Source organism: Pan troglodytes, chromosome 1 (genome assembly GCF_028858775.2).
Source record: "Pan troglodytes isolate AG18354 chromosome 1, NHGRI_mPanTro3-v2.0_pri, whole genome shotgun sequence".
In the NCBI taxonomy this organism is placed as follows: domain Eukaryota; kingdom Metazoa; phylum Chordata; class Mammalia; order Primates; family Hominidae; genus Pan; species Pan troglodytes.
Genome location: NC_072398.2, coordinates 117,959,990 through 117,984,011, shown reverse-complemented (window position 1 = coordinate 117,984,011; position 24,022 = coordinate 117,959,990). Strand labels below are relative to the sequence as shown.

General features: G+C 43.8%; 2 protein-coding genes across 2 annotated transcripts in view; both read left to right on the top strand.

Annotated features, from left to right (window-relative positions):
• The window catches only part of NBPF7P (NBPF member 7), a 548,664-nt gene that overhangs the window by 32,648 nt on the left and 491,994 nt on the right, over window positions 1-24,022 (top strand). The window contains 3 exon segments of the mRNA XM_063815759.1: window positions 491-705; window positions 1,757-1,817; window positions 2,281-2,492. Coding sequence (XP_063671829.1) covers window positions 491-705; window positions 1,757-1,817; window positions 2,281-2,492 — 488 coding nt within the window.
• LOC112208393 (neuroblastoma breakpoint family member 14) lies at window positions 3,491-23,739 on the top strand. Its single transcript, XM_063789594.1, has 23 exons — window positions 3,491-3,564; window positions 4,049-4,100; window positions 4,350-4,614; window positions 5,666-5,726; window positions 6,190-6,395; window positions 7,674-7,725; window positions 10,007-10,179; window positions 10,894-11,002; window positions 11,610-12,101; window positions 12,240-12,412; window positions 13,131-13,182; window positions 13,780-13,952; window positions 14,662-14,713; window positions 15,340-15,512; window positions 16,227-16,335; window positions 16,952-17,128; window positions 17,267-17,439; window positions 18,158-18,209; window positions 18,806-18,978; window positions 19,688-19,739; window positions 20,370-20,542; window positions 21,257-21,365; window positions 21,979-23,739. The coding sequence occupies exons 1-23, from the start codon at window positions 3,491-3,493 to the stop codon at window positions 22,220-22,222; spliced, it is 3,369 nt and encodes a 1,122-aa protein (XP_063645664.1). The 3' UTR covers window positions 22,223-23,739.

The window sequence follows — 24,022 nt, the reverse complement described above, 5'->3', positions numbered from 1 at the left end:
CCTCCTGACTGACTGCGGCTTCTCATTCTTTCACTCAATCAATGTTGCCTTCTCGACCCTGTCATTCTTTTCTTCTTTCGTCTTTTCAATTCGCCCCATCTGCATCTGGCCTCATTTCTGTACATGGCTTTGTATCTAGTGGCCGCAAGATGCACTATGTGTATTTTCACATGGAAATGTCCATGGCCAGAGTGAGGAACTGAAAGGATGTCTTTTTGAAACGGAATTAGGAAGACACCTACTTTTGTTTACAGAAGGGAAAGATGAATGGAACATCATCGAGGATCTTGCAGGAGCCCTCTCTGATACAGAGGAAGCCTGTAAACCATTTTCTATTCTTTCTCTTGGCCACAGACATTCCTTTCAACATGTGCTGACCTTCTGCTTGAAGGTCTCCTTGAGGACATTGTCTCAGAAGGCTCTGTTGCAATATTTGAAAGGATCACTCAACCCTTTCTACTCTTAAATTTTCTGTACTGTCTCACCTTAGGCAATATAAAGTCCTGGCTCACTCTCAGGAACGAGAGCTGACCCAGTTAAAGGAGAAGTTATGGGAAGGGAGAGATGCCGCCCGCTCATTGAATGAGCATGTCCAGGCCCTCCTCACTCCGGATGAGCCGGACAAGTCCCAGGGGCAGGACCTCCAAGAACAGCTGGCTGAGGGGTGTAGACTGGCACAGCAACTTGTCCAAAAGCTCAGCCCAGGTAAGGTGGCCATAGGCCCTGATGACCCAAAACCCCAGGCTTATGAGAGGCTCCAGACCTCCATACTTTCACAATGACAGTTGTATCAGTGGGGTTTTTTTCTGCTACACCTATGTGGCCATGACATGACCAGGACTTCCTGGGTAAGAACAGAGATGGGAAACCCATGCGTTTGGAGGTCACAGTATTGCAAGTGTCCCTCCTTCCTTGATGGAAGGTGGTCTTTGGAGCAAGAGGCAGCATCTATCTGGTTTTAAAGGACAGGAAGGAGGCTGTGATGGGAGGGCGCTTGTTGGAGTGAAAAGAGCTCTGGGCTAAGAATGAAGGTTCCCAGGCTGTCTTTTTGGCAATGTTCTTAGTAAGTGTCGGTGAGTGAGTGATTTATCTTTCCAGAGTTTCTCTCTCTCCATGTGCAGAGGCAGACAAATTGTCTCTTGCAAGGGTCTGAAGCATCCAAATATGGGAACACTTACGAATGCTTTTCAAAATGAGATGAAGCCCCTCTCCATGTGGTGTTGGAGAAGGCACTTGATGTGGGGGCATTTGGTGGTAGGAAGTGCTTCAGACTGGAGCACTCCCCATGGATAGAATGTCCCTGAATAACACAGCAGAAGCCACATGGAGGGCCTGTGCAGTCTCATGACGCATAGAGGACTGTGGGACAAGTTTGTCCTCTCCTAAGAGAAAGAATGAGGTTTGAAATGCGAACTGTGACAGGACACCAAGCCTGTTCCTGGGAATCAGATCTGTGGCAGGATGGGGGAGACAGCTGCCAAAGTCCAGAGAGAGGCTGCACAAGCCTCCAGTGATATGGGAAGCAAAAGGTCTTTTCAGTATTTGGCCACATCTTGATGGTGGCCCTCCACATCAGAAATGCATTGCCCGATGGATCAGGAAACCATGCCAGGGCATTTTGTGAAAGATAAAACATGAGAGTTTTCAGTACAATGCTGAACCATACGTAGATGTTCATGTCTCTGTGCACGTTGGGCTGACTGTGCTTGCGGAATGTGAAGTGGGAGATATCTGAACGAACATTTTGTATTTATAGAAAATGACGAAGATGTTCAAGTTGAGGAGGCTGAGAAAGTGCAGAAATCATCTCCCCCCAGGTAACACTGAATACTCAGGAGCAAGTAATGGGTGGTAACACATGAAAATGTCTAGGAGGCACACCCTCTCTGGCATCTATGGTGGGCCAAAAGCCCGCATCCCCTTGGCCACAGTATGTGAAATTGAACCCAGCTTAGACACAGGGTGCGGCAGCTGTCGTGTTTCTCTATGTGTGCCAAGTGTCATGCCTGTACCGTACAGGGATAGCTGAGTCTTCATCCTCCTCAGCTCCTATCTGTCCAGTGCACTGAACACCAGCTGCTCTCTTCCTCTCTGGCTCCCATGGCAGCCATGCTCTGTTGCAGAGAGAAGAGGATTGCCTGTTCCCTCTTTAAGGGAACCTCCATTTTGCTTTCTGGGACCACTCTCTTAATGCCGCCTGTCAAAACCAGCTAGGACTCCCTGGGGTCCAATCCCTCTGTGTTTAATCTTCTGTCATCTCTGTCCCACCTGGCTCAACAGGGAGGTGCAGAAGGCTGAAGAGAGCAAAGTCCCTGAGGACTCACTGGAGGAATGTGCCATCACTTGTTCAAATAGCCACGGCCCTTGTGACTCCAACCAGCCTCACAAGAACATCAAAATCACATTTGAGGAAGACGAAGTCAACTCACCTCTGGTTGTAGACAGAGAATCCTCTCATGGTGAATGTCAGGATGCTCTAAACATTCTCCCAGGTAGCCTCTATTTTCCTTGTGTCTCATACCTCTGTCTAGGCTATGGAAGATCAATTCTGAGGACAGGCTGTATATACACATATTGTTATTGTTTTAGTCAGAAACTAGGATGGAGCTAGGTGCTGTGACTCACACATATAATCACAGCACTTTGGAAGGCCCAAGTGGGAGGATGACTTGGGTTCAGGAGTTGAAGACCAGCCTGGACAATATGGTGAAACCCATCTTTACAAAGAATACAAAAAATTAGGCAGGCATGGTGCTGCATGCCTATAGTCCCAACTGCTCAGGAGACTTAGGTGGGAGGATCGGCTGAGACGATCCTATCTATTAGTTCTTCATTCTGCTGTTTCTAAATTAACACAAATTTTATTAGCATTTGGGCATATTTCCTTCATGGCCTTATGGTGTTACGTGTCACACTTTATGCTTCAGATATGATTCTTAAAATCATAACTGAAGATATGATTCTTAAAATCATAACTGAAGATATGATTTAAAAATCAAAGATTTTAAAAATCTTTCGCATAGTTGTCCTTGAAATTCCCAGTAAAAGGGAAACCATCAGTCCCAGAGTCCTAGGGGCCTTCCCGACTGTACAAGAAATCACTACTCATGCCCCAGTGCAGTGTTTTAGAGGAGAGGCTGCAAGGCTTGGGAAAGTGGCCCCGCATTCAGAGTCAGACCTCAGGGACTGTGAATTCTGACTCCACTTCGTTGTGGTTGAATCATCTTGTCAGCTTCCTTGATGTGCCCTTGAGGTTCTCTTTCTTCATCTCTAAACTTTGGAGGATCAGATGCCAGAAAGGCAGGAGACTGAAGAGTAAAGATGTGGAAATCCCTGTCTAGACCCTGGTACTGGGGAGAGTTTTGTCCTTGGGATGGACCTGGCTCCTGCCCTGTAGGCAATGACCACAGCAGCATGTCCAGCCTTCCACTGAGGCAGGCGTGTCTGTCTTTTCTCAGAATATGAAGAGTGCGAAGACCTCATAAAATCTATGCTGAGGAATGAGCGACGACAGTTCAAGGAGGAGAAGCTTGCGGAGCAGCTCAAGCAAGCTGAGGAGCTCAGGTGAGGGGACCCCATGGGGGCAGGCAGGGGGGCAGGTGTGTACATCTCTGAAGTACAACAGCTCGGTGGAGAGAAATAAGAACGAAGCTGGGCCAGGGGAAGGGCAGGAATTGCCATGGCAGGCTCGCAACACACAAGTATTTATCAAGCAGAGAAGAAGTATAATAAAAATGTATGGGTTGCAGTTGTTTGTCAGGGCCTTGTTTTCTCTTTTTCGAGCAAGTAATTGTTGATGTGAAATTTACATAACACAAAATTAACCAAAGGAGTGTGAACCACACAGCAGCATTCAGTATACTCAAAATGGTGTGCCGTCACCACCCCACTTACCCTGAGTGAGAATCACCTCCTGACTGACTGCGGCTTCTCATTCTTTCACTCAATCAATGTTGCCTTCTCGACCCTGTCATTCTTTTCTTCTTTCGTCTTTTCAATTCGCCCCATCTGCATCTGGCCTCATTTCTGTACATGGCTTTGTATCTAGTGGCCGCAAGATGCACTATGTGTATTTTCACATGGAAATGTCCATGGCCAGAGTGAGGAACTGAAAGGATGTCTTTTTGAAACGGAATTAGGAAGACACCTACTTTTGTTTACAGAAGGGAAAGATGAATGGAACATCATCGAGGATCTTGCAGGAGCCCTCTCTGATACAGAGGAAGCCTGTAAACCATTTTCTATTCTTTCTCTTGGCCACAGACATTCCTTTCAACATGTGCTGACCTTCTGCTTGAAGGTCTCCTTGAAGACATTGTCTCAGAAGGCTCTGTTGCAATATTTGAAAGGATCACTCAACCCTTTCTACTCTTAAATTTTCTCTACCGTCTCATCTTAGGCAATATAAAGTCCTGGCTCACTCTCAGGAACGAGAGCTGACCCAGTTAAAGGAGAAGTTATGGGAAGGGAGAGATGCCGCCCACTCATTGAATGAGCATGTCCAGGCCCTCCTCACTCCGGATGAGCCGGACAAGTCCCTGGGGCAGGACCTCCAAGAACAGCTGGCTGAGGGGTGTAGACTGGCACAGCAACTTGTCCAAAAGCTCAGCCCAGGTAAGGTGGCCATAGGCCCTGATGACCCAAAACCCCAGGCTTATGAGAGGCTCCAGACCTCCATACTTTCACAATGACAGTTGTATCAGTGGGGTTTTTTTCTGCTACACCTATGTGGCCATGACATGACCAGGACTTCCTGGGTAAGAACAGAGATGGGAAACCCATGGGTTTGGAGGTCACAGTATTGCAAGTGTCCCTCCTTCCTTGATGGAAGGTGGTCTTTGGAGCAAGAGGCAGCATCTATCTAGTTTTAAAGGACAGGAAGGAGGCTGTGATGGGAGGGCGCTTGTTGGAGTGAATAGAGCTCTGGGCTAAGAATGAAGGTTCCCAGGCTGTCTTTTTGGCAATGTTCTTAGTAAGTGTCGGTGAGTGAGTGATTTATCTTTCCAGAGTTTCTCTCTCTCCATGTGCAAAGGCAGATAAATTGTCTCTTGCAAGGGTCTGAAGCATCCAAATATGGGAACACTTACCAATGCTTTTCAAAATGAGATGAAGCCCCTCTCCATGTGGTGTTGGAGAAGGCACTTGATGTGGGGGCATTTGGTGGTAGGAAGTGCTTCAGACTGGAGCACTCCCCATGGATAGAATGTCCCTGAATAACACAGCAGAAGCCACATGGAGGGCCTGTGCAGTCTCATGACGCATAGAGGACTGTGGGACAAGTTTGTCCTCTCCTAAGAGAAAGAATGAGGTTTGAAATGCGAACTGTGACAGGACACCAAGCCTGTTCCTGGGAATCAGATCTGTGGCAGGATGGGGGAGACAGCTGCCAAAGTCCAGAGAGAGGCTGCACAAGCCTCCAGTGATATGGGAAGCAAAAGGTCTTTTCAGTATTTGGCCACATCTTGATGGTGGCCCTCCACATCAGAAATGCATTGCCCGATGGATCAGGAAACCATGCCAGGGCATTTTGTGAAAGATAAAACATGAGAGTTTTCAGTACAATGCTGAACCATACGTAGATGTTCATGTCTCTGTGCACGTTGGGCTGACTGTGCTTGCGGAATGTGAAGTGGGAAATATCTGAACGAACATTTTGTATTTATAGAAAATGACGAAGATGTTCAAGTTGAGGAGGCTGAGAAAGTGCAGAAATCATCTCCCCCCAGGTAACACTGAATACTCAAGAGCAAGTAATGGGTGGTAACACATGAAAATGTCTAGGAGGCACACCCTCTCTGGCATCTATGGTGGGCCAAAAGCCCGCATCCCCTTGGCCACAGTATGTGAAATTGAACCCAGCTTAGACACAGTGTGTGGCAGCTGTCATGTTTCTCTATGTGTGCCAAGTGTCATGTCTGCACCGTACAGGGATAGCTGAGTCTTCATCCTCCTCAGCTCCTATCTGTCCAGTGCAATGAACACCAGCTGCTGTCTTCCTCTCTGGTTCCCATGGCAGCCATGCTCTGTTGCAGAGAGAACAGGATTGCATGTTCCCTCTTAATGGGAACCTCCATTTTGCTTTCTGGGACCACTCTCTTAATGCCACCTGTCAAAACCAGCTAGGACTCCCTGGGGTTCAATCCCTCTGTGTTTAATCTTCTGTCATCTCTGTCCCACCTGGCTCATCAGGGAGATGCAGAAGGCTGAAAAAAAGGAAGTCCCTGAGGACTCACTGGAGGAATGTGCCATCACTTGTTCAAATAGCCATGGCCCTTATGACTCCAACCAGCCACATAGGAAAACCAAATTCATATTTGAAGAAGACAAAGTCGACTCAACTCTCATTGGCTCATCCTCTCATGTTGAATGGGAGGATGCTGTAGACATTATTCCAGGTAGCCTCTCTTTTCCTTGTGTCTCATACCTCTCTCTAGGCTGAGGAAGATAAACTCTGAAAACAGGCTCTATAAACACAAATTCATTTGAATAAAAAACTATGATGGATTTCTAAACAGATATCAGGGAGTTTTTTTGTCCTTCTCAGCTAATGTCATGCCTTTGTCTGCCAGTCCCCAGTATCAGGTTACTGAACCCCAGGCAAGTGTGACAATCTCATAGTCACCTGAGTGCAGGAGGTGCACAGGCAGTATCTGTCAGGCCTCCTAGCTTCAATTCAGTATCTCTTGTCATCTGTGATTAAGTCATCTGTACCTGAACAATGTCCATGGAGTTTCTATGCCTGTTTAAGGAAGCTGGCAGCCTTGCCTTTGTATTTGGAAATATTGTTCCCCAGGCTTCACTGCTCTCAGCTTTCATCTGGATCTCCTTTAAGTCAGCTTGCTTAGCTGCACAGTCACCCTGAAATCAGGACGGAAACTTTTTTTCTTTACTTTGCTGATATATTTCCATAAAGGAAGGCTGGACCCTGGTTTTCCACCCTGTCAATGCAATGGCTGATCCAATGTTTCTTTGTAGCCTCGTGGATTTTTTTTTTTTTTGCGATGGAGTCTTGCTCTGTCACCCAGGCTGGAGTGCAGTGGCACCATCTTGGCTTGGTGCAACCTCTGCCTCCCAGGTTCAAGTGATTCTCCTGCCTCAGCCTCCTGAGTTGCTGGGACCACAGGTGCACAACATCACATCTGGCTAATTTTTTATTTTTAGTAGAGACAGGGTTTCCCCATATTGGCCAGGGTAGTCCTGAACTCATGACCTCAAATGATTCACCTGTCTGGGCCTCCCAAATCACAGATTCTTTTTAAAGCAAGAGTTGTTCAAATTTATCTATCAGTCGTGTTTCATGTATAGATGCCTCTAAACATTTAATGTCCATGTTACCTGGTGATATAAGTCCGTACTGCAGCAACACTCTTAGAAAATTGTTTGACCAATTTTTGGAGATTTTTTTGGGGAAAAAATTTTGTTTAACTTTGACTCAGGTAGGGAATATGGCATTATGGTCTACACGTAGAGGGAGATTTTGGCCTGTGGATCTGGAAAGCAGGGTCATCTATTTCTCACCAAAGTTAATCTAGGACACCCTAGAATATTCCTGTCAGAATCCTTATTCTTGCACTGAGAATAGTTATGTCCTTGTGCTATGACTGGACAGTGATTTCCTCATATGTGAAGTATGAATTGCTTAATGTGACCTGCTTCTCTGAATTTATTTACAGAAAATGAAAGTGATGATGAGGAAGAGGAAGAAAAAGGGCCAGTGTCTCCCAGGTAATGTTGTGGAATTTTTGGCTGTTAATTCAGTAGTGACATCTGGAGATTGTAGATTTAGGGAAAATGAGGAAGTGATGAATAGAACTATTTCTTCCATTCACCCAGCTACAAATTGTGCTGATTTACAATGTTGTATGTTATTTGTGGCACTTGTATTGGTTTTAATTTCATAGTCCTCTCAAGATAGGAACTTGCCATCAGATGAGCCAGGTGAACTAGCCAAACAGGGTTTTCTTGTTGATCTTTTCAAAAAACCAGCCCTGGATTCATTGATTTTTGGAAGATTTTTTTGTGTCTCTATCTCCTTTAGTTCTGCTCTGATCTTAGTTACTTCTTGTCTTCTGCTAGCTTTTGAATTTGTTTGCTTTGCTTCTCTAGTTATTTTAATTGTGATGTTAGGGTGTCAATTTTAGATCTTTTCTGCTTTCTCTTGTGGGCATTTAGTGCTATAATTTTCCCTCTACACATTGCTTTAAATGTGTCCCAGAGATTCTGGTATGTTGTGTCTTTGTTCTCATTGGTTTCAAAGAACATCTTTATGTCTGCCTTCATTTTGTTATTTTCCCAGTAGTCATTCAGGAGCAGGTTGTTCAGTTTCCATGTAGTTGTGCGGTTTTGAGTTTCTTAATCCTGAGTTCTAATTTGATTGCACTGTGGTCTGACAGTTTGTTGTGATTTCCATTCTTTTACATTTGCTGATGAGTGCTTTACCTCCAACTATGTGGTCAATTTTGGAATAAATGTGATGTGGTGCTGAGAAGAATGTATATTCTGTTGATTTGGGGTGGAGAGTTCTGTAGATGTCTTTTAGGTCTGCTTGGTGGAGAGCTGAGTTCAAGTCCTGGATATCCTTGTTAAGCTTCTGTCTCATTGATCTGTCTAATATTGACAGTGGGGTGTTAAAGTCTCCCATGATGATTGTGTGGAGTCTAAATCTCTTTGTAGGTCTCTCAGGACTTGCTTTATGAATCTGGGTGCTCCTGTATAGGGTGCATATATATTTAGGATAGTTAACTCTTCTTGTTGAATTGATCACTTTACCATTATGTAGTAGCCTTCTTTGTCTCTTTTGATCTTTGTTGGTTTAAAGTCTGTTTTATCAGAGACTAGGATTGCAACTCCTGCCTTTTTTTGTTTTCCATTTGCTTGGTAGATCTTCCTCCATCCCTTTATTTTGAGCCTATGTGTGTCTCTGCATGTGAGATGGGTTTCCTGAGTACAGCACAATGATGGGTCTTGACTCTTTATCCAATTTGCCATTCCGTGTTTTTTTAACTGGGGCATTCAGCCCATTTACATTTAAGGTTAATATTGTTATGTGTGAATTTGATCCTGTCGTTATGATGTTAGCTGGTTATTTCGCCCGTTAGTTGATGCAGTTTCTTCCTAGCATCAATGGCCTTTACAGTTTGGCATGTTTTTGCAGTGGCTGGTACCGGTTGTTCCTTTCCATGTTTAGTGCTTCCTTTAGGAGCTCTTGTAAGGCAGGCCTGGTGGTGACAAAATCTCTCAGCATTTGCTTCTCTGTAAAGGATTTATTTCTCCTTCACTTATGAAGCTTTGTTTGGCTGGATATGAAATTCTGGGTTGAAAATTCTTTTCTTTAAGAATGTTGAAGACGCTGGAGAGGATGTGGAGAAATAGGAACACTTTTACACTGTTTTTGGGACTGTAAACTAGTTCAACGATTGTGGAAGGCAGTGTGGCAATTCCTCAGGGATCTAGAACTAGAAATACCATTTGACCCAGCCATCCCATTACTGGGTGTATACCCAAAGGATTATAAATCATGCTGCTGTAAAGACACATGCACATATGTTTATTGGGGCACTATTCACAATAGCAAAGACTTGGAACCAAGCCAAATATCCAGCAATGAGAGACTGGATTGGTTGACCATACCTCAAAAGCTGTATTCTCATGGTAACTGCAGGGAAACTTGAGCACATTTTATGCAAAATTATTGAGGACATGCTTTTCATGGTCACTGTTCACTGTGTGTCCTGAGAGCACAAATACAGAGTGTCCTTTGACTCCCTCATCAGTGTGTCACCTGATGAATTCACTGAGCTCACTCTGTGTGTGTGTGTCTATCTCTTTTGTTGTTTTCTACCTGGCCCTGTTCTATCCGAACATAAAGGCAATAATTTGTTACCTCATTAATGGATCTGTCCTTTTTCTTTTCAAACTCTTCCTTACGTTAGCCATGAAATCTAGCTGGGGCTGTGTGGTTTCTGATTCCCCCTGGCTTATTCTTTACTTTTTCCCACTTTTCCAGGCTCAGCAGGGAGCTGCTGGATGAGAAAGGGCCTGAAGTCTTGCAGGACTCACTGGATAGATGTTATTCAACTCCTTCCAGTTGTCTTGAACAGCCTGACTCCTGCCAGGCCTATGGAAGTTCGTTTTATGCATTGGAGGAAAAACATGTTGGCCTTTCTCTTGACGTGGGAGGTGAGTACCTTTCTATGAAGGTGATAAGGATCCACTGAGTCTTCCATATAAAGATCATATTCCTGCTCCAAGTGGCCATTACTGAGCTGAGAGATGTCATTGCTGCAGTGAGGACCTATAGGCACATGTAGGTTGAATGAAACTCTAGTTCTACCTGGAAGCCCAGACATGGGATGGGTCAGTGAGCATGGCTCTCTTCCTAGTCTCAGGCCATACCTGTGGCACTCTGATTCTACTCTCATGACATTGGACCTGGGCAGATGTGACAAATTCAGAGAACTATGATTTTGACTCAAGGGTTTGTAGATTTCCTTTTTCACTCTAATTTCAGTGTCTAAAGTCCTCACAACCATGAACAATCTGAGTATTTGATGAGACAGGGCTAAATATTGCAGTTTTTCTCCTAGAAATCATTTGAGGGTATTTGCTTTAAATTGATTGGAAAAATATGGCATAACTGTTTGCACAAACTTGGGACAAATGATATTGGGATAACAATCTACTAGAATAGGGACATTTTACCCACAGTTTCTGGGAGAAAAACTGAGGAATTTCTATCATGACCAGCCTTCAGGCCTCCTGAAATATATCTCTCACAGTGTCCTATTCTTATGCTGAGGAGCCTGAGGTCCCTGTGTGAGGATTAGACAGTGGATTGTTATGTGTGTAGGGGAATCAGCTTAATGTGTCTGTCCATGTCTGAATGTATTGCAGAAATTGAAAAGAAGGGGAAGGGGAAGAAAAGAAGGGGAAGAAGATCCAAGAAGAAAAGAAGAAGGGGAAGAAAAGAAGGGGAAGAAGATCAAAACCCACCATGCCCCAGGTAACTTTCAGCAATTGTGGATGCTTAATTCTGTGTTAACACCTGGAGGCAACAGATTCAGGGAAACCAGAGTGTGTTTGATGTCACGTTTTCAACGAAGGCTGAATTACTCCTACTGTCATTGCTGTTGGTTTTCATTGCAGTAGATGTTTAGGTTTCCATTTCTTCCTCCCCTTATCATTTACTAACGTACCATAGGTTGACCATACTTCAAAAGCTGTACTCTCATGGCCACTGCATCGAATTTTGAGCATATTTTATGGAAAACTATTGAGCTCACTCTTTTCATGATCACAGTTTGCTGTGTGTCATGAGGGCACTAACTCAGAGTGTCCTTTTACTCCCTTACCAGTATGCCACCTGGCCAATTCACTAGCTCACTTTCTCTCTGTCTCTGTCTCTCTCTCTCTGTCTTTCTCTTTCATTGTTTTCTACCTGGCCCTGTTCTATCCCAACATAAAGGCAATAAATTTTCTTTTTTTACCTCATTAATGGATCTATCCTTTTTCTTTTCTAACCACTTCCTTATGTTACTTCTGAAATCTAGTGGGGCTCTGTGGTGTCAGATTTTCCCTGGCTGCTTCTTTAGTTTTGTCTCCTTTTCCAGGCTCAACGGCGTGCTGATGGAAGTGGAAGAGCCTGAAGTCTTACAGGACTCACTGGATAGATGTTATTCGACTCCGTCAATGTACTTTGAACTACCTGACTCATTCCAGCACTACAGAAGTGTGTTTTACTCATTTGAGGAACAGCACATCAGCTTCGCCCTTTACGTGGACAATAGGTTTTTTACTTTGACGGCATTAATGGATCTATCCTTTTTCTTTTCTAAGCACTTCCTTATGTTACTTCTGAAATCTAGTGGGGCTCTGTGGTGTCTGATTTTCCCTGGCTGCTTCTTTAGTTTTGTCTCCTTTTCCAGGCTCAACGGCGTGCTGATGGAAGTGGAAGAGCCTGAAGTCTTACAGGACTCACTGGATAGATGTTATTCGACTCCGTCAATGTACTTTGAACTACCTGACTCATTCCAGCACTACAGAAGTGTGTTTTACTCATTTGAGGAACAGCACATCAGCTTCGCCCTTTACGTGGACAATAGGTTTTTTACTTTGACCGCATTAATGGATCTATCCTTTTTCTTTTCTAAGCACTTCCTTATGTTACTTCTGAAATCTAGTGGGGCTCTGTGGTGTCTGATTTTCCCTGGCTGCTTCTTTAGTTTTGTCTCCTTTTCCAGGCTCAACGGCATGCTGATGGAAGTGGAAGAGCCTGAAGTCTTACAGGACTCACTGGATAGATGTTATTCAACTCCTTCAGGTTGTCTTGAACTGACTGACTCATGCCAGCCCTACAGAAGTGCCTTTTACGTATTGGAGCAACAGCGTGTTGGCTTGGCTGTTGACATGGATGGTGAGTACCTTTCTATGAAGGTGATAAGGATCCACTGAGTCTTCTGGTTAGGGTCATATTCCTACTGCAAGTGGCCCTTACTGAGCTGAGAGATGTCATTGCCACAGGGAGGACCTATAGGCACATGTAGGTTGAATGAAACTCTAGTTCCACTTGGAAGCCCAGACAAGGGATGGGTCAGTGAGCAAGGCTCTCTTCCTAGTCTCAGGCCATGCCTGTGGCGCCCTAATCCTACTCTCAAGATGTTGGATCTGGGCAGATGTGACGAATTCACACAACTCTGATTTTTCTCAATTTTGTAGATCTTGTAGATTTCATCCTTCACTCTAATTTCAGCGTCTAAAATCCTCGCTACCATGAACAATCTGAGTATTTGATGAGACAGGGCTGAATAGTGCAGTTTTTCTCCTAGCAACCATTTGGGGGCATTTGCTTTAAATTCATTGGAAAAATATGGCATAACCATTTGCACAAACTTGGGACAAATGATATTGGGATAACGATCTACCAGAATAGGGAATTTTACCCACAGTTTCTGGGACAAAAACCAAGGAATCTCTATTGTGATCAGCCTTCAGGCCTCCTGAAGAATATCTCTCACAGTGTCCTATTCTCATGCTGAGGAGCCTGAAGTCCCTGTGTGAGGATTAGACAGTGGATTGTTATGTGTGTAGGAGAACCAGCTTAATATGTCTGTCCATGTCTGAACTTATTGCAGAAATTGAAAAGTACCAAGAAGTGGAAGAAGACCAAGACCCATCATGCCCCAGGTAACTTTGAGCAATTATGGATGCTTCATTCTGTGTTGACACCTGGAGATGCCAGGTCCAGGGAAAACAAGAGTGTGTTCAATTTCATGTTTTCAACGAAGGTTGAATTACTCCTACTGACATTGCTGTTGGTTTTCATTGCAGTAGATGTTTAGGTTTCCATTTCTTCCTCCCCTTATCATTTACTAACTTACTGTAGGTTGACCATACCTCAAAGGCTGTATGGCAACTGCATGGAATCTTGAGCAAGTTTATGGAAAATTATTGAGCCCACTCTTTTCATGATCACTGTTCGCTGTGTGTCCCGAGGGCACTAACTCAGAGTGTCCTTTGACCCCTTCATCAGTGTGTCACCCGGCCAATTCGCTGAGCTCACTTTCTCCTCTCTCTCTCTCTCCCTCTCCCTGTCTTTCTCTTTCATTCTTTTCCACCTGGCCCTGGTCTATCCCAACATAAAGGCAATAATTCATTACCTCATTAATGGATCTGTCCTTTTTCTTTTTAAACAGTTCCTTATGTTAGCCATGAAATCTGGCTGGGGCTGTGTGGTTTCTGATTCCCCCCTGGCTTATTCTTTACTTTTTCCTACTTTTCCAGGCTCAGCAGGGAGCTGCTGGATGAGAAAGGGCCTGAAGTCTTGCAGGACTCACTGGATAGATGTTATTCGACTCCTTCAGGTTATCTTGAACTGCCTGACTTAGGCCAGCCCTACAGCAGTGCTGTTTACTCATTGGAGGAACAGTACCTTGGCTTGGCTCTTGACGTGGACAGTGAGTACCTTACTATGAAGGTGATAAGCCTCCACCTGGTCTTCCAGATAGGGGTGATATTCCTGTTCCAAGTGGCCCTTACTGACCCGAGAGATGTCATTGCCGCAGGCAGGACCTATGGGTGCATATAGGTTGTAATGAAAGTGTAGTCTCAGTTGGAAGCCTAGACATGAAATGGGTCAGTGAGCAAGGCTCTTTTCCTAGTCTCCAGCCATGCCTGTGGCAACCTGAGCCCGCTCTCAGCACATTGGACCCAGGCAGATGTAAAAAATTCACAGAACTATGATTTGGACTCAAGGGTTTGTAGATTTCCTCCTTCATTCTAATTTCAGTGTCTAAAATTCTTGCATCCATGAACGAGCTGGGCATTTGATGAGACAGGGCTGAATACTGCAGTTTTCCTCCTAGAAATCATCTGGGGCATTTTCTTTGAACTGATGGGAACAATAAGGCATAACTGTTTGCACAAACTTGGGATAAATGATTTTGGGATAACGATCTACCAGAATGGGGATATTTCACCCTTGGTTCTGAGATGCAAACCAAAGAATATCATGACCAGCTTTCAGGCCTCCTGAAGTATATCTCTCACATTGTCCTGTTCTCATGCTGAGGAGCCTGAGATCGCTGTGTGGGGGTTAGACAATGGACTGTTATGGGTGTAGGTGAATTGGCTTATTTTGTCTGTCCCTGTCTGAATGTATTGCAGGAATTAAAAATGACCAAGAAGAGGAAGAAGACCAAGGCCCACCATGCCCCAGGTAACTGAGCAATTGTGAACAGCTACTTCTGTGTTGACATCTGGAGACTCCTGGTTCAGGGAAAACAGAGCGGGCTGATGTTATCGATTACATCTTTTCAACCAAGCCTGAATTATTCCTAGTAACATTGCTGTTGGTTTTCATTGCAGTAGATATTTAGGTTTCCATTTCTTCCTCCCCTTATCATTTACTAACCTACTGTAGGTGGACCAGACTTCAAAAACTGTATTCTCATGGTGACTGCATGGGAACTTGAGCACATTTTATGGAAAATTATTGAGCACAGTCTTTTCATGATCACTGTATGCTGTGTGTCCTGAGGGCACTAACTCAGAGTGTCCTGTTACTCCCTCATCAGTGTGTCACCTGGACAATTCACTGAGCTCGTTCTCTCTCTCTGTGTGTGTGTGTCTGTGTGTGTGTGTGTGTCTATCTGTCTTTCTCTTTCATTCTTTTCCATTTGGCCCTGTTCTGTCCCAACATGAAGGCAATAATTTGTTACCTCATTAATGGATCTATCCTTTTACTTTTTTAACCACTTCCTTATGCTACCCATGAAACCTAGTTGGGGCTCTGTTGTGTCTGATTTCCCCTGGCTTATTCTTTACTTTTTCCCACTTTTCCAGGCTCAGCAGGGAGCTGCTGGAGGTAGTAGAGCCTGAAGTCTTGCAGGACTCACTGGATAGATGTTATTCAACTCCTTCCAGTTGTCTTGAACAGCCTGACTCCTGCCAGGCCTATGGAAGTTCGTTTTATGCATTGGAGGAAAAACATGTTGGCTTTTCTCTTGACGTGGGAGGTGAGTACCTTTCTATGAAGGTGATAAGGATCCACTGAGTCTTCCATATAAAGATCATATTCCTGCTCCAAGTGGCCATTACTGAGCTGAGAGATGTCATTGCTGCAGTGAGGACCTATAGGCACATGTAGGTTGAATGAAACTCTAGTTCTACCTGGAAGCCCAGACATGGGATGGGTCAGTGAGCATGGCTCTCTTCCTAGTCTCAGGCCATACCTGTGGCACTCTGATTCTACTCTCATGACATTGGACCTGGGCAGATGTGACAAATTCAGAGAACTATGATTTTGACTCAAGGGTTTGTAGATTTCCTTTTTCACTCTAATTTCAGTGTCTAAAGTCCTCACAACCATGAACAATCTGAGTATTTGATGAGACAGGGCTAAATATTGCAGTTTTTCTCCTAGAAATCATTTGAGGGTATTTGCTTTAAATTGATTGGAAAAATATGGCATAACTGTTTGCACAAACTTGGGACAAATGATATTGGGATAACGATCTACTAGAATAGGGACATTTTACCCACAGTTTCTGGGAGAAAAACTGAGGAATTTCTATCATGACCAGCCTTCAGGCCTCCTGAAATATATCTCTCACAGTGTCCTATTCTTATGCTGAGGAGCCTGAGGTCCCTGTGTGAGGATTAGACAGTGGATTGTTATGTGTGTAGGGGAATCAGCTTAATGTGTCTGTCCATGTCTGAATGTATTGCAGAAATTGAAAAGACGGGGAAGGGGAAGAAAAGAAGGGGAAGAAGATCCAAGAAGAAAAGAAGAAGGGGAGGAAAAGAAGGGGAAGAAGATCAAAACCCACCATGCCCCAGGTAACTTTCAGCAATTGTGGATGCTTAATTCTGTGTTAACACCTGGAGGCAACAGATTCAGGGAAACCAGAGTGTGTTTGATGTCACGTTTTCAACGAAGGCTGAATTACTCCTACTGTCATTGCTGTTGGTTTTCATTGCAGTAGATGTTTAGGTTTCCATTTCTTCCTCCCCTTATCATTTACTAACGTACCATAGGTTGACCATACTTCAAAAGCTGTACTCTCATGGCCACTGCATCGAATTTTGAGCATATTTTATGGAAAACTATTGAGCTCATTCTTTTCATGACCACAGTTTGCTGTGTGTCATGAGGGCACTAACTCAGAGTGTCCTTTTACTCCCTTACCAGTATGCCACCTGGCCAATTCACTAGCTCACTTTCTCTCTGTCTCTGTCTCTGTCTCTGTCTCTCTGTCTTTCTCTTTCATTGTTTTCTACCTGGCCCTGTTCTATCCCAACATAAAGGCAATAAATTTTTTTTTTTTTTTACCTCATTAATGGATCTATCCTTTTTCTTTTCTAACCACTTCCTTATGTTACTTCTGAAATCTAGTGGGGCTCTGTGGTGTCTGATTTTCCCAGGCTGCTTCTTTAGTTTTGTCTCCTTTTCCAGGCTCAACGGCATGCTGATGGAAGTGGAAGAGCCTGAAGTCTTACAGGACTCACTGGATAGATGTTATTCGACTCCGTCAATGTATTTTGAACTACCTGACTCATTCCAGCACTACAGAAGTGTGTTTTACTCATTTGAGGAACAGCATCTCAGCTTCGCCCTTTACGTGGACAATAGGTTTTTTACTTTGACGGCATTAATGGATCTATCCTTTTTCTTTTCTAAGCACTTCCTTATGTTACTTCTGAAATCTAGTGGGGCTCTGTGGTGTCTGATTTTCCCTGGCTGCTTCTTTAGTTTTGTCTCCTTTTCCAGGCTCAACGGTGTGCTGATGGAAGTGGAAGAGCCTGAAGTCTTACAGGACTCACTGGATAGATGTTATTCAACTCCTTCAGGTTGTCTTGAACTGACTGACTCATGCCAGCCCTACAGAAGTGCCTTTTACGTATTGGAGCAACAGCGTGTTGGCTTGGCTGTTGACATGGATGGTGAGTACCTTTCTATGAAGGTGATAAGGATCCACTGAGTCTTCTGGTTAGGGTCATATTCCTACTGCAAGTGGCCCTTACTGAGCTGAGAGATGTCATTGCCACAGGGAGGACCTATAGGCACATGTAGGTTGAATGAAACTCTAGTTCCACTTGGAAGCCCAGACAAGGGATGGGTCAGTGAGCAAGGCTCTCTTCCTAGTCTCAGGCCATGCCTGTGGCGCCCTAATCCTACTCTCAAGATGTTGGATCTGGGCAGATGTGACGAATTCACACAACTCTGATTTTTCTCAATTTTGTAGATCTTGTAGATTTCATCCTTCACTCTAATTTCAGCGTCTAAAATCCTCGCTACCATGAACAATCTGAGTATTTGATGAGACAGGGCTGAATAGTGCAGTTTTTCTCCTAGCAACCATTTGGGGGCATTTGCTTTAAATTCATTGGAAAAATATGGCATAACCATTTGCACAAACTTGGGACAAATGATGTTGGGATAACGATCTACCAGAATAGGGAATTTTACCCACAGTTTCTGGGACAAAAACCAAGGAATCTCTATTGTGATCAGCCTTCAGGCCTCCTGAAGAATATCTCTCACAGTGTCCTATTCTCATGCTGAGGAGCCTGAAGTCCCTGTGTGAGGATTAGACAGTGGATTGTTATGTGTGTAGGAGAACCAGCTTAATATGTCTGTCCATGTCTGAACTTATTGCAGAAATTGAAAAGTACCAAGAAGTGGAAGAAGACCAAGACCCATCATGCCCCAGGTAACTTTAAGCAATTATGGATGCTTCATTCTGTGTTGACACCTGGAGATGCCAGGTCCAGGGAAAACAAGAGTGTGTTCAATTTCATGTTTTCAACGAAGGTTGAATTACTCCTACTGACATTGCTGTTGGTTTTCATTGCAGTAGATGTTTAGGTTTCCATTTCTTCCTCCCCTTATCATTTACTAACTTACTGTAGGTTGACCATACCTCAAAGGCTGTATGGCAACTGCATGGAATCTTGAGCAAGTTTATGGAAAATTATTGAGCCCACTCTTTTCATGATCACTGTTCGCTGTGTGTCCCGAGGGCACTAACTCAGAGTGTCCTTTGACCCCTTCATCAGTGTGTCACCCGGCCAATTCGCTGAGCTCACTTTCTCCTCTCTCTCTCTCTCCCTCTCCCTGTCTTTCTCTTTCATTCTTTTCCACCTGGCCCTGGTCTATCCCAACATAAAGGCAATAATTCATTACCTCATTAATGGATCTGTCCTTTTTCTTTTTAAACAGTTCCTTATGTTAGCCATGAAGTCTACCTGGGGCTGTGTGGTTTCTGATTCCCCCTGGCTTATTCTTTACTTTTTCCTACTTTTCCAGGCTCAGCAGGGAGCTGCTGGATGAGAAAGGGCCTGAAGTCTTGCAGGACTCACTGGATAGATGTTATTCGACTCCTTCAGGTTATCTTGAACTGCCTGACTTAGGCCAGCCCTACAGCAGTGCTGTTTACTCATTGGAGGAACAGTACCTTGGCTTGGCTCTTGACGTGGACAGTGAGTACCTTACTATGAAGGTGATAAGCCTCCACCTGGTCTTCCAGATAGGGGTGATATTCCTGTTCCAAGTGGCCCTTACTGACCCGAGAGATGTCATTGCCGCAGGCAGGACCTATGGGTGCATATAGGTTGTAATGAAAGTGTAGTCTCAGTTGGAAGCCTAGACATGAAATGGGTCAGTGAGCAAGGCTCTATTCCTAGTCTCCAGCCATGCCTGTGGCAACCTGAGCCCGCTCTCAGCACATTGGACCCAGGCAGATGTAAAAAATTCACAGAACTATGATTTGGACTCAAGGGTTTGTAGATTTCCTCCTTCATTCTAATTTCAGTGTCTAAAATTCTTGCATCCATGAACAAGCTGGGCATTTGATGAGACAGGGCTGAATACTGCAGTTTTCCTCCTAGAAATCATCTGGGGCATTTTCTTTGAACTGATGGGAACAATAAGGCATAACTGTTTGCACAAACTTGGGATAAATGATTTTGGGATAACGATCTACCAGAATGGGGATATTTCACCCTTGGTTCTGAGATGCAAACCAAAGAATATCATGACCAGCTTTCAGGCCTCCTGAAGTATATCTCTCACATTGTCCTGTTCTCATGCTGAGGAGCCTGAGATCGCTGTGTGGGGGTTAGACAATGGACTGTTATGGGTGTAGGTGAATTGGCTTATTTTGTCTGTCCCTGTCTGAATGTATTGCAGGAATTAAAAATGACCAAGAAGAGGAAGAAGACCAAGGCCCACCATGCCCCAGGTAACTGAGCAATTGTGAACAGCTACTTCTGTGTTGACATCTGGAGACTCCTGGTTCAGGGAAAACAGAGCGGGCTGATGTTATCGATTACATCTTTTCAACCAAGCCTGAATTATTCCTAGTAACATTGCTGTTGGTTTTCATTGCAGTAGATATTTAGGTTTCCATTTCTTCCTCCCCTTATCATTTACTAACCTACTGTAGGTGGACCAGACTTCAAAAACTGTATTCTCATGGTGACTGCATGGGAACTTGAGCACATTTTATGGAAAATTATTGAGCACAGTCTTTTCATGATCACTGTATGCTGTGTGTCCTGAGGGCACTAACTCAGAGTGTCCTGTTACTCCCTCATCAGTGTGTCACCTGGACAATTCACTGAGCTCGTTCTCTCTCTCTGTGTGTGTGTGTCTGTGTGTGTGTGTGTGTGTGTCTATCTGTCTTTCTCTTTCATTCTTTTCCATTTGGCCCTGTTCTGTCCCAACATGAAGGCAATAATTTGTTACCTCATTAATGGATCTATCCTTTTACTTTTTTAACCACTTCCTTATGCTACCCATGAAACCTAGTTGGGGCTCTGTTGTGTCTGATTTCCCCTGGCTTATTCTTTACTTTTTCCTCCTTTTCCAGGCTCAGCAGGGAGCTGCTGGAGGTAGTAGAGCCTGAAGTCTTGCAGGACTCACTGGATAGATGTTATTCAACTCCTTCCAGTTGTCTTGAACAGCCTGACTCCTGCCAGGCCTATGGAAGTTCGTTTTATGCATTGGAGGAAAAACATGTTGGCTTTTCTCTTGACGTGGGAGGTGAGTACCTTTCTATGAAGGTGATAAGGATCCACTGAGTCTTCCATATAAAGATCATATTCCTGCTCCAAGTGGCCATTACTGAGCTGAGAGATGTCATTGCTGCAGTGAGGACCTATAGGCACATGTAGGTTGAATGAAACTCTAGTTCTACCTGGAAGCCCAGACATGGGATGGGTCAGTGAGCATGGCTCTCTTCCTAGTCTCAGGCCATACCTGTGGCACTCTGATTCTACTCTCATGACATTGGACCTGGGCAGATGTGACAAATTCAGAGAACTATGATTTTGACTCAAGGGTTTGTAGATTTCCTTTTTCACTCTAATTTCAGTGTCTAAAGTCCTCACAACCATGAACAATCTGAGTATTTGATGAGACAGGGCTAAATATTGCAGTTTTTCTCCTAGAAATCATTTGAGGGTATTTGCTTTAAATTGATTGGAAAAATATGGCATAACTGTTTGCACAAACTTGGGACAAATGATATTGGGATAACGATCTACTAGAATAGGGACATTTTACCCACAGTTTCTGGGAGAAAAACTGAGGAATTTCTATCATGACCAGCCTTCAGGCCTCCTGAAATATATCTCTCACAGTGTCCTATTCTTATGCTGAGGAGCCTGAGGTCCCTGTGTGAGGATTAGACAGTGGATTGTTATGTGTGTAGGGGAATCAGCTTAATGTGTCTGTCCATGTCTGAATGTATTGCAGAAATTGAAAAGACGGGGAAGGGGAAGAAAAGAAGGGGAAGAAGATCCAAGAAGAAAAGAAGAAGGGGAGGAAAAGAAGGGGAAGAAGATCAAAACCCACCATGCCCCAGGTAACTTTCAGCAATTGTGGATGCTTAATTCTGTGTTAACACCTGGAGGCAACAGATTCAGGGAAACCAGAGTGTGTTTGATGTCACGTTTTCAACGAAGGCTGAATTACTCCTACTGTCATTGCTGTTGGTTTTCATTGCAGTAGATGTTTAGGTTTCCATTTCTTCCTCCCCTTATCATTTACTAACGTACCATAGGTTGACCATACTTCAAAAGCTGTACTCTCATGGCCACTGCATCGAATTTTGAGCATATTTTATGGAAAACTATTGAGCTCACTCTTTTCATGATCACAGTTTGCTGTGTGTCATGAGGGCACTAACTCAGAGTGTCCTTTTACTCCCTTACCAGTATGCCACCTGGCCAATTCACTAGCTCACTTTCTCTCTGTCTCTCTCTCTCTCTCTCTTTCTCTTTCTCTTTCATTGTTTTCTACCTGGCCCTTTTCTATCCCAACATAACATAAAGGCAATAAATTTTTTTTTTCACCTCATTAATGGATCTATCCTTTTTCTTTTCTAACCACTTCCTTATGTTACTTCTGAAATCTAGTGGGGCTCTGTGGTGTCAGATTTTCCCTGGCTGCTTCTTTAGTTTTGTCTCCTTTTCCAGGCTCAACGGCGTGCTGATGGAAGTGGAAGAGCCTGAAGTCTTACAGGACTCACTGGATAGATGTTATTCGACTCCGTCAATGTACTTTGAACTACCTGACTCATTCCAGCACTACAGAAGTGTGTTTTACTCATTTGAGGAACAGCACATCAGCTTCACCCTTTACGTGGACAATAGGTTTTTTACTTTGACGGTGACAAGTCTCCACCTGGTGTTCCAGATGGAAGTCATATTCCCACAATAAACAGCCCTTACTAAGCCGAGTGTTGTCATTCCTGCAGGCAGGACCTATAGGTACGTGAAGATTTGAATGAAAGTACAGTTCCATTTGGAAGCCCAGACATAGGATGGGTCAGTGGGCATGGCTCTATTCCTATTCTCAAACCATGCCAGTGGCAACCTGTGCTCAGTCTGAAGACAATGGACCCACGTTAGGTGTGACACATTCACATAACTGTGCAGCACATGCCGGGAGTGATCAGTCAGACATTTATTTTGAACCACGTATCTCTGGGTAGCTACAAAATTCCTCAGGGATTTCATTTTGCAGGCATGTCTTTGAGCTTCTATACCTGCTCAATGTCTGTCAGCGTCATCTTTGTGTTTAGCTCATCCAAAATTGTTACCCTGGTTTCAATGAACCTAACCTCATTCTTTGTGTCTTCAGTGTTGGCTTGTTTTAGCTGATCCATCTGTAACACAGGAGGGATCCTTGGCTGAGGATTGTATTTCAGAACCACCAACTGCTCTTGACAATTGTTAACCCACTAGGCTCCTTTGGTTAGAGAAGCCACAGTCCTTCAGCCTCCAATTGGTGTCAGTACTTAGGAAGACCACAGCTAGATGGACAAACAGCATTGGAAGGCCTTAGCCCTGCTCCTCTCAATTCCATCCTGTAGAGAACAGGAGGCAGGAGCCGCTGGCAGGAGACAGCATGTCACCCAGGACTCTGCCGGTGCAGAATATGAACAATGCCATGTTCTTGCAGAAAACGCTTAGCCTGAGTTTCATAGGAGGTAATCACCAGACAACTGCAGAATGTAGAACACTCAGCAGGACAACTGACCTGTCTCCTTCACATAGTCCATATCACCACAAATCACACAACAAAAAGGAGAAGAGATATTTTGGGTTCGAAAAAAGTAAACAGATAATGTAGCTGCATTTCTTTAGTTATTTTGAACCCCAAATATTTCCTCATCTTTTTGTTGTTGTCATGGATGGTGGTGACATGGACTTGTTTATAGAGGACAGGTCAGCTGTCTGGCTCAATGATCTACATTCTGAAGTTGTCTGAAAATGTCTTCATGATTAAATTCAGCCTAAACGTTTTGCCGGGAACACTGCAGAGACAATGCTGTGAGTTCTCAACCTCAGCCCATCTGCGGGCAGAGAAGGTCTAGTTTGTCCATCACCATTATGATATCAGGACTGGTTACTTGGTTAAGGAGGGGTCTAGGAGATCTGTCCCTTTTAGAGACACCTTACTTATAATGAAGTACTTGGGAAAGCGGTTTTCAAGAGTATAAATATCCTGTATTCTAATGATCATCCTCTAAACATTTTATCATTTATTAATCCTCCCTGTGTCTATTATTATATTCATATCTCTACACTGCAAATTTTGGGTCGCAATTTTTACTGTGCCTTTGTTTTTACTAGTGTCTGCTGTTGCAAAAGGAAGAAAACATTCTCTGCCTGAGTTTTAATTTTTGTCCAAAGTTAATTTTAATCTATACAATTAAAACCTTTTGCCTATCACTCTGGACTTTTGGATTGTTTTTTACATTCAGTGTAAAATAAAACATTTCATTTCCATGTTTATTTTCTAATCTCTTCCACATTGTAGGCTATGTTTACCATACGTAGCAGAATGTATTTACATTTCTTGGTTCTAGTCATTTGTATTCTTCGTGAGTGTGATTGTGTGTGTGTGTGTGTGTCTGTGTCTGTGTCTGTCTGTGTGTGCCTTTGGCATTTAGGAAGGGTTGTATAGCTCATGTTAAATATTGCACTAAAAATGTTTTTGATGGTTTTCCACCCT